This window comes from Cetorhinus maximus, chromosome 16 (genome assembly GCF_964194155.1).
Source record: "Cetorhinus maximus chromosome 16, sCetMax3.hap1.1, whole genome shotgun sequence".
NCBI classification, from domain to species: domain Eukaryota; kingdom Metazoa; phylum Chordata; class Chondrichthyes; order Lamniformes; family Cetorhinidae; genus Cetorhinus; species Cetorhinus maximus.
In genome coordinates, this window is record NC_135894.1 from 46,575,236 (window position 1) to 46,592,276 (window position 17,041).

The following is a 17,041-nucleotide window of genomic DNA, read 5'->3' on the forward strand; positions in this document are numbered from 1 at the left end:
GCAGACTCAATAGGCCGAAGGGCCTCTTCTGCACTGTGTGATTCTGTGATCTATCTTCAAATACATATGAAAATGAAATGAAACTTGGCTTAAGAAGCTGCCTCATCTCACTCTTGGCAAACACATTCAGCTTTGTGAAGAACAAAAATAACCCAGACACAGTTTTGCCAGAAGTTTGCCACCAACAGAAATCAAAATCCATTGTTTCACATTTTATTGACAAGAAGGTTTTTTTTGGAGGTGAAATAGCACTAGCTTCCAGATATGCTAACGCACTCATATGTTCATATCATGCAGTGCAATTTTATCTCATTTGAATCATACTACCAAAAATAATACATTGTATCCTATATTTAAACAGTGGGAAAATATCTGCAGGAGAAAACGGAAATGTTTTAGATTCCACGACACATCCAGTGTAGCATATCAAACTTAAAGCAGGATTGGGTGGCATGATGCCACTTTCTATTAGAAATTCCATCCACTATACTAAAATGGGTTATTCAGCATACCACTACCCCTAGTCCACCCCAAGATGAATTTATACCCGAGAGAAAGGCAGAAGTGTTTTAAGGAAAATCATGTATTTACAGTCTTTTAAAAAAAAAGTACTCAGGAAATACTGCATGAGATAAATTAGTATGAATTATAATTCAAAATAAACAGTAATCTCGATTTTGTCATTTCAACCAAAGAAAAAATAAACACAGTTGATTTCAGGCTGGAATGTACTAGTACAAATGTAAAGTTAAGGACATTTTGAACAGCCAGCACATGCGAATCTGTGGTTTCCTTTTAATCACAGCTTCCTGTTACTGATGCTGTTTTACTTTTCAAGAACCAGGCATTTTGCTGTCAGAATAATCATGAGACAATTGTTCAGAAACATCATGATAAAAACAGTTGTCGTGTTCTTGCTGATTGTGACTGGTAAGTCTGTCATTTTTACTGTTGAGGGATATTATTCAAAGTGGCAAAGGACTCATTTAGTCCAAAGTGAAAAATTATTCAGTGAAACTAGTCAGAACAAAACATTTGAATTCAGGAACATCTCTTATACAGAAACTAAGAAGATATGGTTTGCATTGCAAAGGCTTTTGTAAACATATGGGGCACCTCCAAAACACTGTCTTTGCAAACTACTTAGAAAGAGTGTTACAGTGTTGAGAAGCAGGTTTATATGGTTTCTTTAAATGGGGATTATTGTGTGTGGAGCAAGGGGTATGATTAAATGTAAATATCCCATAATAATATTAATATCATAATCTGGGCCAAGTGGACCAACGTCTACTTGTCATGAGTACCTAAGCTCTAAGAAAAATTGTTTCAGAATTTGAAGGCTTGATTTATTTTGTAAATTTTGATTACCCGGTAGCACAATGTGATCTGTGACTTACGCCGTAAATTACACCATTTTGTGACCCAGTCTTTCTGTTATGAATTCAATCCAAAATTTCCGGGAAAAGTAATTTGAATAAGCAGATCAATATTGGAATGACTTAAAGTAATGAATTCTGAATTTCAAATCCTTTCACGATACTGAAATTAATTGTTTGAACTATGTTGTTCTATGAACTATGAGCATTCAGTTGTTATATTCCATTTTCAGGAACATTCGAAATTACATATTTTTAATTATATATTTAGAAGATGGCATTCATCATTTAAGCTATCGAAGCAACCGGGGGTTAAATTGTACCTTCCTTCACCCATTTCTTGGGCAAGAAACAGAGGCTCAAATTTTGGCAGACTCATGTCCTGCCTCCACTCCAAGGACAGCAAAATTACATCTGATGCAATAATCAGGTATCCCTGAATGCCATTTAACAGGTATTAGTTTTTTTGAATATGCCAATGAGGGATCTAATGCCTATTTGAGGACTGCTCTTTGAAATTAGTTAGAAACTGAGTGGAGATTTTTCAGTTCCATCTCCCTCCAAACCAAGACTCATCATAAACACCTACAGTACTACAATTCATTCTTTCTCAGAATCTCAAGATTGTGGAACTGCTTACCTTCCTCTATTTTCTCTTTCCAAGTTTACAAGCTTTGAAACCTCAAAATTGGAGCTATCTGACTATTAAATAATATATTTTGTCTTCTCCCCAACTCTTTTAAATCTTGCTAGTATCCTGGATTACGATTCTGAGCTCATCAGCTAGATTCCTTAATTTTAAAATATACCTAATTATCATGGTTATACATCAAACAAATGTTATGCAGTGTTAAGTGCAAATAAGCACTTGTGCATTCATATGGTCATATATATATCTGTTTCATGTATGCATGTAGCATTTCCATTTAATGCATGTTGGGGTGTGTACTACTCTGTTTTATGTATGGTGCGTAGTCCATCACCCCCTACTCCTCAACCCCCTCCCACTGCACCTTCCCATGCAACCGCAGAAGATGCAACATCTGCCCCTTTACTTCCCCTCTCCTCACCGTCCAAGGGCCCAAACATTCATTTCAAGTGAAGCAGCATTTCACCTATACTTCCCTCAGCTTAGTCTATTGCATTCGTTGCTCCCAATGCGGTTTCCTCTACATTGGAGAGACCAAACGCAGACTGGGTGACCGCTTTGCAGAACACCTTCGTTCTGTCCGCAAGCATTACCCAGACCTCCCTGTCGCTTGCCATTTCAACACTCCACCCTGATCTCATGCCCACATGTCCGTCCTTGGCTTGCTGCAATGTTCCAGTGAAGCTCAACGCAAACTGGAGGAACGGCACCTCATCTTCCGACTCGGCATTTTACAGCCTTTCGGACTGAATATTGAGTTCAACAATTTTAGATCATGAACTCTCTCCTCCATCCCCACCCCCTTTCTGATTCTTCCCCCTCCTTTTTGTTTTTTCCAATAATTTATTTAGATTTTTCTTTTCCCACCTATTTCCATTATTTTTAAATGTATTTCCAGCCATTGTTTTATCTCTACGTTTTAGCCTTTTTCGATTCCTTCACCCCACCCCACCCCCACTAGGGCTATCTGTACCTTGCTTATCCTGCTTTCTACTCTTAATTAGCACATTCGTTTAGATAATATCAACACCTTCAACACCTCTTCTTTTGTCTGTGACATCTTTTGACTATCTCCACCTATCACTGGCCCTCTATCCAGCTCTCTTGTCCCAACTGCACCCACCCCCACCACCCCCCCCACCACCCCCACCCCCTCCACCCCCCCCCCCCCCACCCAAAAAATAGCTTATATTTCACCCCTTTTCTATTTTTCCTTAGTTCTGTTGAAGAGTCATGCGGACTCGAAATGTTAACTGTGCTCCCTTCCACAGATGCTGCCAGACCTGCTGAGTTTTTCCAGGTATTTTTGTTTTTGTTAAAGATGATACTAGGTTTGTTTTATCCCATAATTCCATATTTTAATTGGTATTTAAACATTGCCAGTTTAAATGTATTTATAGTACAGGCGTATTTATGCCTTTTTCACATATGTATGGCTGTTTTCTGCATGCATAGATCTGTTTCATTCATACATGTAGGTCTGTACATGTTCATGCCCAAGTAATAGTCAATATTTCGGTGTAGTACTAAGAGAATGCTGTATTGTCTATATCTTTCAGATGAACTATTGAATGGAGGCCTTGTCTGAATATGCCAATATTTTGGGTGGACATTAAATATAAGAATATAATAACTGAAGGTATAGCCTCGCCTGCTGTCTATTAGGGGTAATGTGGTATTCTAGGAGGCTCTGACAAATGAGCCCTAAGCGAGGGCAATTCAAGGGGTCGGGCTTCCTCACAAGAGTCCTGATTGAGCATGTAGCACCTTAAAAGCTCTTTGTAATAAAGTTTATCTGTTTCTTGTTGAAACCTGTCCGGTCCGCCAAGTCATTACATTTGGCAATGAGGATGTGATAGCTCTGATGCTGCACCTAGCCTTGTTAACATGAGTACGTCGAGTCTTAAGAAAAAGAAAAGACTACTCACCAGTTACGCCAGCCTTCGGCAGAATCGATCCTTACGATGTGACTATTGAAGACTGGAGCCAGTATGTAGAGCGCCTTGGTTTTTATTTCATAGCAAACGAAATTACCAAGAAGGAAAAGTGGAAAACCATCCTTTTGAGTGTATGTGGCAGTAAGACACACAATCTCATTCACAACCTGACAGCCCCGAGCATGCCCAACTCAAAGTCCTGTATTGAATTAGTAGACCTCGTGAAAATGCACTTCCAGCCGAAGCCATCCGTAATAATGCAGCGTTTTAAACTTAATTGCAGAGTTAGGGCTCGGGGAGAGTCCATTGCAACCTATGTAGCGAATGTTAAGCAGTTGACAGAACACTGCAACTTTGAGGACATATTAAATGTTATGCTGCCAGACCAATTAGCTTGTGTCATTCAGAACGATGCCATTCAGCACCGTTTACTCATCGAGGTCAACATCGCCTTTAAGCGCACCTTAGGAATCTCCCTCGCCATGGAAAGTGCTGTGAGAGACTCGCAGGCTTTGTAAACATACAATATGGCGCTGTTCCTCATGTGGAGTGGGAACTTACCACCGGGCATGGCGTGAAAACCAGACCCACAACATCGAAGCGAGAGGCAATGTCCGTTGTTAGAAACGTGAAAGGCCGAGTAGAAACACTTCAGCAGTGACTCTAAAATTAAGTTGTTATAGATGTGGAGGTGACACAGACCAGACACCTGTAATAAATTACAGGAGGCAGAATGCCATTGCTGCCATAAGAAAGGTCACTTGGTAAGGCAATGCAGAGCAATATCAATACAGCCCATAAAGCAGCAAACCAACATGACTGAATTAAAGAATACAGCAGAACCTGAAGCTGCCGACACCGACATTTATTCCCTGTATAACGTAGCCGCTGTAAAAACTGCACCTCTCACTGTGACAATCCAAGTTAATGAGAAGCCACTAATAATGGAGGTGGATACGGGTGCCTCAACTACAATGGTGAGAGAGCACACCTTCAAATACCTTAATGAAGGTAGACAGCCAATAAACCTGGAGCGCACAACCACTAAATTAAAGACATACACTGGAGAATCTATTCAGGTAAAGGGCATCGCCACAGTACCAGTGTCTTACAGGCAACAGACAGCCCAGCTTCCTGGGATAATAGTGAAAGGAGAAGGACCTAGTCTTCTGGCTCAACTGGTCTGAGATATTTCATCTGCAAACAGGAGGAGTTCCTGAACTGCTAAGGAAATACAACATGGTATTTCAGGATGAATTAAGAAAGTTAACAGGCCTGCAGGCCAAGATATATGTGGATCTCAGGCAACACCACATTTCTTTAAGGCCTGACCTGTGCCTTATGCATTGAAGGAGAAGGTGGATGCAGAACTGTGCCAGTTAGAAAAGCTGGGCATCATCCAACCTGTTCAAATCTCAGAAAGGGCAGCACCCATAGTTCCAGTGGTTAAACTTGACTAAACTATACGCATTTGTGGGCTATAAATTGACCATAAATTATGCAGCAAAACTAGATAAGTACCCCATTCCAAGGATAGATGACTTATATGCAAAGCTGGCTAGAGGCAAGTCCTACACAAAATAGGATATGAACCACGCCTACCAACAATTAGAACTGGATAAAAACAAAAAACTACTGCGGATTCTGCTGAAGGGTCGTGAGGACTCGAAACGTCAACTCTTTTCTTCTCCGCCGATGCTGCCAGACCTGCTGAGTTTTTCCAGATAATTCTGTTTTTGTATTAGAACTGGATAGCACATCAAGAGAATATGTGACTATCAACACACACGAGGATCTTTATCATTACACTTGCCTACCATTTGGACTATCATCTGCATATGCAATCTTCCAGAGAACAATAGAGAGTCTTTTGCAAGGACTTCCCTGAGTGGTAGTATACCTAGAAGATATCCTGATCACAGGGTCCACTGAGACCGAACAGTTGGTCAACTTGGAGGAGGTGCTAAGAGGTTCATGGAAGCTGGTGTATGGTTAAAGAAGGAAAAATGCACATTTCAAGCACCAGAAGTTGCTTACCTGGATCTCAGGGTGGACGCCATGGGCTTGCATCCGGGAGATGCCAAAACATACACCAAGTCAACACTTTTATTCAGAAATCTAACCAATTCAAAACACATCAGGTTTTTAAAAATATTAATTAGTTCTTACTATTTTAATAGATTTCCTCCCACCGTCCAACGAAGTGCTGGTTAGGTGGATTGGCTATGGTAAATTGCCCCTCAGTGAGTGTGTGTGGGTGTGTGCGTGCGCGCGTGCGCGTGAGAGTGTGTGCCCTGTGATGGACTGGCATCCTGTCCTGGGCATACCCCGCCTAGCGCCCATTGCCCGTCAGGATAGGCTCCAACTCCCTGCCACCCTGAATTGGATAAAGCTGTTCTGGAAAAGTGAGTGAGTCTTAGAGTTCTTGAAATTTTTGCTTTTAATTTTAAAACATGAGGGCAATGAAGCTACGATACAAAATGATTGCTGTGACACAACCAGTAGAATTCAAGATTAATTCCATCTACAATCAGAGCAACTTTGCCACAAGCCAATAAGAGTTGCAATAAATTCAAATAGTGGCACACTGGGGTTCATCAGCATCAAGTGCCATCTGTAACCATAGCAACTCACATTTGCCAACAGGCAGTGAGCTTTCTGTGGCATCAGTATCACAGACAAAGCAAATTGGTACCACACAGCTGACACAATGTAATAAGAACATGCTGGCTTTCAGTTTCTATACACATGCTGTCTATCACTAAGACAACCATAGAATCAAACACTGTACTTCTCTCCGTGAAACACAATGCTGTATACAGGGCCAAACTATAATAGTAAACGATAAGTTTATTTAAGTGTTCTCAGTAAAGCATTGTGAAGCTGAAATACATAATCTGCAGGTAAAATATTGCAGTGGAAACTCATCTATTTATCATGTTTATCACATTCATACAGGAGATTTATATCAAGCCTCTATTAGCAGCAAATCACATTTTTTCCCTTCAGAATTTACTAATCAGCCTTGAAGATTCCACCAGTCACCCACCTTAACTCCAGCAGAACTCAAGCAGAGTGGTCAGGCAAGTGACTGGTTCCAAAGGCTTTATTGTTCCTTCCAGGACTTCCTAATGCCTTGTAAAGGACACAACTTTGATTGACCCTTACAATGCAAATAATGGAGCAGAGGTACAGCAGTCGCTTTCTATATTTGGACCTCCCACTCCTGGACCTGGAAACAGCAATGCAGTGACTGCCAATATGCCCAGTGAGGTGAGGCATGCAGTTTCCATAAGGCATATGTGGGCATCACCAGTGCTGCCAGGCTACCAATGTGGCTTGAACTACTAATGGATTGAAAGAAAAATATTGCTGGTGTTTGAGCTAGATTAACCCCACCTGATCAAACCACATCACCCCCACTTTTCCTCACCACCCAACCCCCTAACACCCCATGGCTGAAGTTTCAAGCAACATGGGGAAGCGAGTGCCAGAGATACACCCAAAGTGGCACTTGTGCTTGCTGCCCTTGCTAGTGAGGTACTCTCCCACTGACCATACAAATTCTAGCAGGATCAGTGCTGGAGGGCACCAGGGGCACCACTGGCAGATATGGTTTCATGGATGCTGACCAGGCTACAATATCTAAAAGAAAAAATGCATGCGTAAGTATAGACCCTTTCATAACATTGCAAAGTACTTAGCCAGTGAAATACTTTTAAAGTGCCGACACTGTTGTAATGTGGGAATCATGACAGACAGACAGCAAGTCCCACAAACACAAATGTAATGATCAGACAATCTTTATTTATTGTGTGATGTTGATTGAGGGAACAAGATTGACCAGGAAACCAGGGGTAACTCCCCTGACCTTCTTTGAATTAGTGCCAGGGGATCTTTTATGTTCACCTGAGAGCACTTTAACATCTATCCAAAAGATGGCACCTCCAATAGTACAACACTTCCTCACTACTTTGTTAGAATATCAGCCTAGAATTTTGTGTTCAAGTCTTTGGAATGGGACTTGAACCGATAACTTTCTGACTTAAATGTCAGCCTGCTACCAACTGGGGCACAGCTGAAATACTCAAATGACTTTTCTTTGTACTTGATGATTAGTTCGCACAAGGCACTCAACGCTCAGACGTTAAAGCCTCCACATGGCCTCACCAGATATCCATCCGGATGTGTGCAGTTTGCAGCAGGAATCACAAGGCAGTGATCAGAAGTGTTGATATTTTTCCTCCCGAACTCACGTGTGTCAAGGCCAATTGCAGTGAAAACCTCTATTGTTCCTTAGCTTTGATCAACTAATTCAACGCGCAATGGGTATTGAAATTGGGACTTTCTGCCTAAGTGATGACTCATGTTGTCACATTCATTCCTGAAATAAATACTGCATTCCACAATTTTCAATCCTATATCCTCTATATAGTCACCTACTGGATCAGTATCAGGGCTGGCTCAGTGACAGCCCCCAGCCTCTCTGGGCAGAATTTTCCACTGATCAGGCAGGTGTGTGAGATGATGTCGGGCGAGTGTCCTGATGTCATCCCATGCTCACGCAATATTTAGGTTGGCAGGCCCGTGCAGAAGTCAGAAACACGCCCACCGACAATTAAGAGGGCAAGTAAGCTCATTAATGGAGCGATTCACTCCGATTTCTTGTGGCCCGTCCAACCTTACGGTTGGCGGATGGGCAAATCAGCCAAGCACCTTTACATTTTTCACGAAACCTCATCCAAGGGCGGGATGAGGTTTCTGTTATGAAATAAAATAACAAAAATCTGTGAGCAGCATTTTTATCATCTGTATTTTCCAGTGCCGGATTCTGATTTTTTCTTCCGGCTTTTTGAAACTTTATTTGGTGGTTTTCGGGTCTGCAGCTCCCTGAGGCAGCTCTTTGCCTTCAGGGAGCTTTCTCTTAGCGCTCGCCTGTGCCCATGTTGACGTCATCGCCCGCCCTCTTCCCGCCCTCCCACCCCGCAGTGCTAAACCTTTCAGCACACGTTTCATGCTGGCTGGCCGTTAATTGGCCAGCCAGCGTGAAATCACGGTCAGGGGTCAATCGCACCCGCCCACTGAGCTAAAAACTCAGGCCTCTGTTACCACTTCAAGTCCCATGACTTGAGAAGACATAATCTAGGCTGAAATTTCAGCGGGCTCTATCTTGAAGGAGGTGTTCATTGGAGCCCCATTTGTCTCTTCAGATTGATGTGAAAAAATTCAGTTATGGTTCAGACTCAGTGTTTTCAATGGGTTCAATTCCTATTCAGGAGACCTGGCTTTGCAGAACAGGTTTGACAGGCTAAATTTTCTGTTCCAGTAGTCATTTTTCAAAGGGCAGTAAATTCTCCTGGTGTCCTAAAGCAGATTTTCATCTCATTACTCTTTGTGGGAAATGGAGTGTGGAAATGGCTGCTGCAAATTTACCTAGGCCGGAAATTTCTTTGGAGCTACTCCCAATCCACTGTAATAGTTTATAAAATCATAGAACTATTGTTGCACATAAGGAGGCCTTAGATCCATCGAGTACATGCCGGCTCTCTGGAAAAGCAGTTTAGCTAGTCCCATTCCCCAATCCTTTCCCCATAACCCTACATTTTTGTCCCCTTCAAGTACAATTCTCTTTTGAAAGCCACAATTGAATCTCCCTCCAACACACTCTCAGACAGTGGATTCCAGATCTAGATTACACTTGCTGTGTAAAAAGAATTCTTGAGTGCTTTTGCCAATCACTTTAAATTACTGTCCTCAGGTTGCCAATCCTTCCACCATTGGAAACAGTTCCACTCTATCGACCCTGACTTGATCCCTCATGATTTTAAACACCTCTATCAAATATTCCATCATCCTTCTCTAGGAGAATGACCCCAGCTTCTCCAATCTATCCACATGACTGAAGTCTCTTGCCACTGGAACCTTCTTATAATTTTATTCTGCATCTTCTCTAAAGCCTTCCAGAATTGGACAGCTACTCCAGTTTGGGCCAAACCAATATTTTAAGAAGGTTCATCATAATTTCTTTGCTGTTATTCTCTATGCACCTATTTATAAAGCCCAGGACCCCGTAACCATTTTCTCACCCTGGCCTGCCACATTCAATAATTTGCCTACATATAACCTGAGGTCTCTCTAGCATTGTACCCATTAGTTTTTATTGCCTCTCCTCTCGACTTTACCAGAATTGTATGGTAGAAACCCCTTTTAGGCAAATATACAAGTTTTCAGCAATGTTGCTACAACGGAGCAGAAGCAACTCTGAGGAAATTCACAGCCCTACCAGACAACAGTGATTATTTTTCAAGTGTACGTCTCTGGCTATGAAACACTGTATGACACCCTTCAATTCTTTCTGTTACATCAGTATTTACTGTAATTGTATCTGGGGTTATTATGATAAAGCCAATACAAAGTGAATCGATAATATCTGAATTCTCTTTCTTTTCTACCTAGGTGTCCAACCAAAGCTTACAACTAAAGGGAATGTAACCGTTGCAGAGGGCAATTCAGTTACCTTACAATGTGGCTTTTCTGATGAAGGTGGCCAGTTGGTATTAGTTGAATGGAATAAATCCAGAAACAGAAGAAAACTTGCTGTGTACCATTCAAACAGTACACATCATTACGATCAGCGAATAACAACGGTAGTCAAAAATCAACATTCCACAATCACAATCAGAGAAGCTCTCAAATCTGACAAAGGCTGGTATTCCTGCATATTTCATACCTTTCCAAATGGAAAACAAGAGGAAAAAATGTACTTGGATGTCAAAGGTAAAGTCAGAATTTTGAAAAATTTCCTACATTTATAAACTACCTGAAAGATATGAACTATCAAAATAATAAAGCTTATAGGGTTTTTAAATGTGATGAGCAAGAAGTTGTATGACTGGTTATGTTTTAGATCAGTTAACATACATAAAAGATTTACAAAAACCCAATCTGCATAATTTGAGTTAATATTCAAATGAATTTAGCTTGCAGTCTTCTACTCCTAGCCTGCATATCCTACAAGATTGCAATTACTAACCATTAAAAGACAAAGGTACCCAGATTCTCAAATCTGTGTTTTCATTGGAGACAAAATGTTTCTCTGTGCATATATGTGGTGTAATACTGAAAATAGAAGAGGATTGATTTTTTCTTGTGTGTTGGAGATGGGGGTTTCCAAATATAAAGAAACTCAGTTAGTCAAGTTTGATATTCATATTTATATATTCGGGTCATTGCGGGAGTCTAGCAGTCTAGCAAGTAAAAACAAAGCCTGAAGCCATGATGTCTCTCAGAAAGAAGAGGATGCATACCACTATGCTGCCTTTTGCCTGGGAGACAAGAATAAGGGGGCAGATTCTAGGAGAAGGTCCTACACAGGAGGCCATTCCCATAGCAGGTCTTCATGAAGCAATTTTCATACCTCAACTTCACCAAGGAACAATGTGAGAAGTGCATTCACTTCACCCAGGAGGCTGTCACTGAGCTATGTCACCTGCTGCGCAGTCACAACTAGAAATCTAACCCAGGGTGTAAGCGGCATTGCTTTTGGCTGTCACCACAGCCCTTAATCTTTGTACCACTGGTCTGTTCCAGGCTCCAGCAGGTAGCAACCACAACAACTAGTTTTTATATAGCACCTTCAAAATAGGTTCAAAATAACCTAAAAAAGTCCCAAGTCCCTGCACAGGGCCACTATGAAACTAAATACGAAACAAATCTACTAAAGGGACGTTAGGGTAAATAACCAGAAGTTTGTTCAAAGAGGTGGATGTTAAGGAGTTTCTTAAAAGAGGAGAGAGGTGGAGAGGAGGGAAAGTTAAGGGAGGGAGTTCCAAAGCTTAGGGCCAAGACCGCTGAATGCACAGTGTTTGGTGGAGCAATTAAAATCAAGGATATTCAAGAGGCCAGGATTAGATGAGTGTATCTCAGAGGGTTGTGGGGCTGGAGATTACAGAGATAGGGAGGGGCAAGACCATGGAGTATTTGGAAAACCAGGATGAGAATCTTAAAATTGAGTTTGAAAATTGCTTGGCCAGCAGCCAGTTAGTTCACCGAGCACAGGGGTGGTGGGTGAACAGATTTTTGTGTAAGTTAGAACATCGGTAACAAAGTTTGGGATGACCTCAGGTTTATGGAGGGTAGTATATGGGAGACCAGCCAGGAGTGCATTAAAATAGCTAAGTCTAGGCATAACAAAGGCATGGACGAGGGTTTCAGTAGCAAATGAGCAGAGCAGGGCAATGTTACAGAGATAGAAATAAGCTGTCTTAGTGATGGCATGCATATGTGTTAGGAAGGTCATCTAGGTGTCAAAATGACAGCAGGGTGTGAGCAATCTGGTTCAGCCACATGCAGTTGCCAAGGAGAGGAATGGTGTTGGTGATGAGGGAGCAGAATTTGTGATGGGGACCAAAGCCATTGGCTTCAGTTTTCCCAATATTTAATCAGAGGAAAATTCTGTTCATCCAGTTATGGATGCTGAACAAGCAGTGTATTTGGAGTATGCCAAGGTTGAGAGAGGCAATGGTGAAGTAGAGCTCAGTATCATCCACACACATGTGGAAACAGACATGTTTTTGGATGAGTGAGGTCTCACCCAGCTGAATGATGGTGGAGACACGTTGGAGGAGCATGGTGTAATCAACCATGTCATAGGGTACTGACAGGTTGAGAAGGAAGATGAGGGACAGTTTAACTTTTGGTACTGTGGCAGGGCCAGCAAACTGATTAGAGATATTCTGAGTTGGCTGGACACTGATTTGGGAGGTGACAACACATTCAAGGACTTTAGAGAGAAAGGGATGTTGGAGCTGAGGCAGGGAGAGAACATGAGGAAAGAAAACAGTTAACAAAATTGGCTAACGTGGGAACCAGGAGGGGAAGTTTGGTTGGCAGTAGTTTAGTGGGGATAGGGTCAAGAGAGCAGGAACTGTGTCTCATGGGTAAAATGAGCTCAGAGAGGGCATGAGGAAAGATAGGAGACAAACTAGAGAAATATACAATTTCAAGATTAAGGCAGGTTAAATAGTAGAGTAAGTTTGACCTAGAGAGGGAAGTGGCAGAGACTGCAAATCAGATGGTCTCTATCTTAGTGAAAAAGAAATCCATGAGCATCCCTCCCCCAGTTGTTGGAGGTGAGGCTGGAGGAAACAAGGGAACATAAGAACATAAGAAATAGGAACAAGAGTAGACCACTCAGCCCCTCAAGCCTGCTCTGCCATTCAATAAGATCATGGCTGATCTTCTTGTGTTTCGACTTTCACGTTCCCATCTAACCCTGATAACCTTTGATTCCCTTGCCTAACAAGAATCTATCTACCTCTACCTTAAAAATATCCAATGACCCTGCCTCCAACACCTTCTGAGGCAGAGAGCTCCAAAGTCGCACAACCCTCTGAGAGAAAAAAATTCTCATCTCTGTCCTAAAAAGGTGACCCCTAATTTTTGCGGAGTTGTATGCTTTTTCCTTAACTTTGATGCTTTCCTTAACATCTTTAGTTAACCACGGATGGTGGATCCTCCCCTTAGAACTTTTCTTTATAGTAGGAATCTACTTATTCTGAATACTCTGAAATATCCCCTTAAATGTTTGCTTCTCTATTGATCTATCCTCTAGACTAGTTTCCCAGTTCACTTCAGCTACCTCAGTTTTCATCCCCACGTAGTTGCCCTTATTCAAGTTTAAGATACTAGTCTTAGACCCGCTCTTCTCCTTTTCAAACTGGATGTAAAATTCAATCACATTGTGGTCACTGCTACCTAGTAGTGCCTTTACTCTGAGATCATTAATTAATCCTGTCACGTTACACAATACCAAGTCTAATACAACCTGCTCTCTGGTTGGTTCCAGAACTTGCTGCTCTAAGAAACTATCTCGAGAGCATTCTAAGAACTCCTCATCCAGGCTACTACTGCCAATCTGATTTTTCCAGTTTATGTGTAGATTAAAATCACCCATAATTATTGCCATCCCTTTATCACAAGCACATTTTGTCTTGAATACTTTGTCCTATACTGTGGCCACTGTTAAGAGGCCTGTAGACCCACTAATGACTTATTTCCCCTACTATTCCTCATCACCACCCAAACCAATTCTATATCCTGATCTCCTGAACCAAGGTCATCTCTAACTATTGCACAAATGTCCTCTTTGATTAACAGTGCTACCCCTCCACCTTTACCTAGCTTCCTATTCTTCTTCATGTACCCTTCAATATTAAAGACCCAGTCTTTGTCGCCCTGCAGCCACGTCTCCTTAGTTGCTATCAGATCATATTTATTTACTTCAATGTAGGCCATCAATTCATTTATTTTGTTATGAATGCTACGTGCCTTCAGTTTTGCCTTTTTGTTACCTTTGTAACATCTAGTCTTGACTGCTGATGTATTCTTAGGTTTTTTCTCTCTGTCCCTTCCTTGCAAGGACACTCATCCTAGAACGGTTCAGGTGTAAATCGTCCCAATGGTACAGCCTCCACTTTCCCCACTACTGATGCCAGTGTCCCACAAACCAGAACCTACTTCTCACACAACAGTCTTTGAGCCACGCATTTGTCTCTCTAATCTTAATTACCCTATGCCAATTTGTACGCGGCTCAATAATCCAGAGATTATTACCATTGAAGTTCTGCTTCTTAATTTGGTACCTAGCTCCTCATACTGACTTTGCAGAAGCTCTTTCCTAGTTCTACCTATGTCACCAGTACCTACATGGACCATGACAACTGGATCCTCCCCCTCCCGCTGCAAGTTCCTCTCCAACCCTGAGCAGATATCCCAAACCCTGGCACCAGGCAGGCAACATAGCCGTCTGGACTCTTGTTCTTTGCTGCAGAGAACAGTGTCAAGGGGTTTAATAAGAGGGTTTGCAGTAGAGATAAGAAGCTTGGGGTTTTCTTGGCATTTCCAAATGATCCTGGAATAGTGGGCAGTTTTGGCAGATGAGAGCAGGGCCCGATAGTGTTTTGTGTGGTCCAAGTAGACCTGGCAGTGGATGGCCAAACCAATTGTCCACCATATCCTTTCAAGTATGCGTCCCTTGGACTTAAGGGAGTGGAGAAAAGGTCTGGACCATGAGGAACGGCCAGTGTGAGAGAGTGTGCTGGTTTGAATGAGGACAAGGGTGTTGAAGGTGGAAGTGAGTGTGCGATTGAGAAGAACGGTGGCTGCAGAAATGCTTGGCAAATGGAGGGCCAAAGTCTGGACAGTTGGGATCTTGAAAGTGAACCAAAGACATACTGCAGTTTGCTTTGTACTACTATATCAGGGATATCACCAAGGTTCCTTACACCAGGAGATACACATGCATCAACTTGCCAATGAAAATAGCGAAGAACAATGAGGGTGCATTAGTCCTCTGCAGCATCCAAGATGCCATAGGCTCCATCCACATTGCCTTGCATGGTCCCTGTTGGAGCCTGACATGTCTCACAATGGAAAGGGACACCACTCTCTGAATGTGTACTTTGTTTGTGACCACAGGTAGTATATCATGCAAGTTCCTGGCAACTGTCATGGTTCATTCATCCTGTGTTAGCAATTTGAATGCAAGTCCTATGGGATGGGGAGGTTCTTGTGCAACAGGGGGTACGATTGCAAAGTTTATGGAAATGGGGAAGCAGATCTACTCTTCCTAGTTCCACTGAAACATTTTTCCTTATTGTGGCAGTCACTGCTTAGGCCACAACAACTGCTTAAGAAGCAGAGCATGCCCACCTCCTGCAATGCTCACAAGACCCAATTGCTGTAAGGAAGCTGAAAACAAGTGTTAGCCCCAAGTGTAAGGTGTCTGGTGTGTTAGTTGGCCATCCGGGGTGCCTAAACGATACCTTCGCCAATATAAGAACATCTATAATGCAGGAGCATATCAGGTGTGGGATATTGCCCCCTGCACAATTTGCTCCTTTGCACCCCTCAGAAAACAAATGCAATGAGAGGCAATTTCTAGGGCTTGATGATAAATCAAATCTCAAATCCACAGTGATCTGAATTAAGAAGCAAAAAGTGTATCATCACATTATTGAAGGTATTCAATAGGCCTCCAAATAGTGAGAGAAATGGAGGAGCAAATCTTTAGGGAAATTATAGAGATGTGCGAGAACTATAGAGTGCTGATATTGGGGGGCTTTAATTATACAAATATTGATTGGGATGGTGTTAGTTTAAAGTTTAAGAAGAGGAAGGAATTTCTGAAATGTGCTCGGGAGAACTTCCTTGATCAGTATGTTCTTGGCCCAACTAGAAAGGCATTGCTGGCTGGTGCTGGGCCACATTGACCAAGTGTCTGTGGGAGAACATTTGGGTAAGAGTGATCATTGGATCAGAAAGTTTAAACTAGTAATGCAGAAAAGTAAGGAATAACCTAAGGTGGAACGCCTAAATTAGAAGAGGGCTAATTTTAATGGACTGAGAAGAGATCTAGCCAGGGTAAAATGGAACCTAAGATTGCCAGGAAAAACTGTAATAAAACAATTGGTGATCTTTAAAGAGGAGATATGTCAGATACAAGCTAACTACATTCCAACAAGGGCCAGAAATATTGACACAGAACCAGGTCTCCTTGGGTAATGAGAGGGAGATAGAGAATATGATGAAACAAAAAAAGGAGGGTGTATGATGCATTTCAGGTAAATTCTTCAAGCAAGAACCCCAGGTCAAATACAATAGGTTGAGAGGGAAGACAAGGGGGATTTTTTTATTCTTTCATGGGGTGTGGGCTTCACTGGCTCGGCCATTTTTTATTGCCCATTCCTAATTGCCCTTAGAAGATGGTTGTGAGTCGACTTCTTGAACCACTGCAGGCCATATGGTGTAGGTACACCAACAGTGATGTTAGAAAGGAAGTTTCAGGATTTTGAACCAGCGACAGTGAATGAATGTCAATATAGTTCCAAGTCAGGATGGTGTGTGGCTTGGAGGGGAACTTGCAGATGGTGGTGTTCCCATGCATCTATTGTCTTTGTCCTTCAAGGTGGTAGAGATTGTGGGTTTGGAAGGTGCTGTTGCAGGAGTCTTGGTGAGTTGCTGCAGTTCATCTTGTAGACATACAGCTGCCACTGCGCGTCAGTGGTGGAGGGAGTTAA

At 42.1% G+C, this 17,041-nt stretch overlaps 1 protein-coding gene across 1 annotated transcript in view; it reads left to right on the plus strand.

The window, feature by feature from the left end:
• Positions 1-805: 805 nt before the first annotated feature.
• The window catches only part of LOC144691950 (uncharacterized), a 48,576-nt gene continuing 32,340 nt past the window's right edge, over positions 806-17,041 (plus strand). The window contains exons 1-2 of the mRNA XM_078560517.1: positions 806-930; positions 10,419-10,739. Coding sequence (XP_078416643.1) covers positions 819-930; positions 10,419-10,739 — 433 coding nt within the window. The 5' untranslated portion in view covers positions 806-818. The remainder of the gene's footprint in view (positions 931-10,418; positions 10,740-17,041) is intronic.